General features: G+C 39.3%; 1 protein-coding gene across 3 annotated transcripts in view; it reads right to left on the bottom strand.

Annotated features, from left to right (window-relative positions):
* LOC107089130 (phospholipid scramblase 1-like) overlaps positions 1–1,811 on the bottom strand; it is an 11,503-nt gene that overhangs the window by 7,938 nt on the left and 1,754 nt on the right. For all 3 annotated transcript variants that reach the window (XM_015381720.1, XM_015381722.1, XM_015381721.1), the window contains exons 3-4: positions 948–990; positions 649–869 (exon numbers count right to left, since the gene is read on the bottom strand). In XM_015381720.1, the coding sequence (XP_015237206.1) occupies positions 649–869; positions 948–990 (264 nt within the window). The remainder of the gene's footprint in view (positions 1–648; positions 870–947; positions 991–1,811) is intronic.

The following is a 1,811-nucleotide window of genomic DNA, read 5'->3' as shown; positions in this document are numbered from 1 at the left end:
TTTACTAAACTTCTTTGCATCGGTTGCTGGTGATTTTTAAAATGCTTGTGCTTGGCTTTTTACCTAGTTGTTTTAAAACATTCATGTTACTCCATTACTTTGACTGCTTCATTAGCTGCTCATTAATTCCAGAATTTACTTAGAAATCCTGGTTTCCATAGGGATTTACAGTACATGGACAAGCAGCAGCTTAAGTCATTAAGCTTTTAAATCTTTATTACACCATTTAGATCTCTGAGATCCAGTAAGTGAAGCCGATTGGTTGTGCTGCATATAAGAAAATAGACTATCCCCCTGAGCCTGATACATATGTACTCAGTGATTTTTCAGCTCAAAATGCTAAATTTAATGTGGACTTTACATAAGGTCCTGTGCATTATTTGGTTAGCCTGGGATTTCTTTTTCTTGCTCATTTCTTACCCTTGTAATAAATATTTTTTTTTCCTGATTGTTATATCTGTTAATGTACAGTTCTGCTTTGTGTATTGTGCCATACTGTGAGGGTGTTGGGTCTATCACATAAAACCCTAATACAGTTAATTGAAGTTATAATTACATAAAAAATTTGAAAAAATGGATGTGAATATTGTGCAAAGGTGTGCAAATAACATAATTTCTAGGACACAGTGTCCAAATTATTGAACTCACTTCTTGTAAACAGCAGGGGAAGAAGCAGGACATGCACTTTAACGGCCTGGTGACACTGATGATCTCCTGGCCAAAGTTGTCAAGAACGTGAATGCTGAAGGGGCGCAGGGGTCCGCAGCATTGCCGGCTCAAGCAGTCGTTCTCCTCCACGGCGTAGAACACATTCTGGCCCATGACGTTTCGCAACTCGTACTTGTTATTGCTTTCGAAACCCATGAGAGCTGTGTGAATCGAGGCCTACAACGTAAGCTGTTGCAAAAAAACAAAAAAAAGGAAAATACTCTTTCCACATACTGTACCTTCAACGACCTCAACCTTTTGTTTGATGAGGAGCTGATCCACCTAGAAAACAACAAACAGTCAATCAAACACTTTAACTTCTAGTTGTTAGATGCACAAAGTATAATGAGAAACAGGGGATGGGAGTTTGTCGTTGTTTTTTTGGGTTGGTAAGAAGAGGAGATAGAGATCAATCTCCTACAGTAAGTGGATTTATTTCCACTGTTATGCTGATGATACTCAGCTATATCTGTCCATAAGTCCAGATGAAGCTAACCCATTACTTAGATTACAGGCATGTCTTGAAGGCATAAAAAAACTGGATGACTCTTAACTTTCTGCCTCTGAAGGCAGACAAAACATAAGCTATAGTCTTTGGACCAGCGTCTTTGAAAAAGAAGCTGATTAGTCAGTCACTTCATTTGGATGGGATTAAACTGATTCCAGATAATAAAGTAAAAAAATCTTGGTGTTGTTTTTGATCAGGACCTGTCATCTAAATCCCATCTCAAAGAGGTTTCTATAATTTCCTTCTTTCATCTGCAGAATATTGCAAAAATTAGAAAAATCCTGTCCAGGGGTGATGCTCAGAAACTAGTCCATGCATTTGTTACTTCAAGGCTAGTTCAGTCTCTAATGTTAAGCTCTCTCTGCCTTTTCTCATAGTAGCTTTGTCTCTTCTGTTCCTGTTCGGCTGTGACATCATCCTGGAGAAAAATATCAGCTGTGCTGCAGCCATCAACTCCTTTGTTTATAGATGTTGGAGATCAGCCTGTTTTTCCAGTGTCCTGTTTCTCTGACAGTGACTGGCTGGATGTGCTCACTTCATCCTCTGACATGGTAGTTGGCTCAGGGCTCGTCTGTCCGGCTGTGTGTTTCCTGGA

The sequence above is a fragment of the Cyprinodon variegatus genome, unplaced genomic scaffold (assembly GCF_000732505.1).
Source record: "Cyprinodon variegatus isolate N-32 unplaced genomic scaffold, C_variegatus-1.0 Scaffold240, whole genome shotgun sequence".
Lineage (NCBI taxonomy): Eukaryota > Metazoa > Chordata > Actinopteri > Cyprinodontiformes > Cyprinodontidae > Cyprinodon > Cyprinodon variegatus.
The sequence above is the reverse complement of the archived record's forward strand: the minus strand, read 5'-3'. Positions and strand labels throughout refer to the sequence as shown.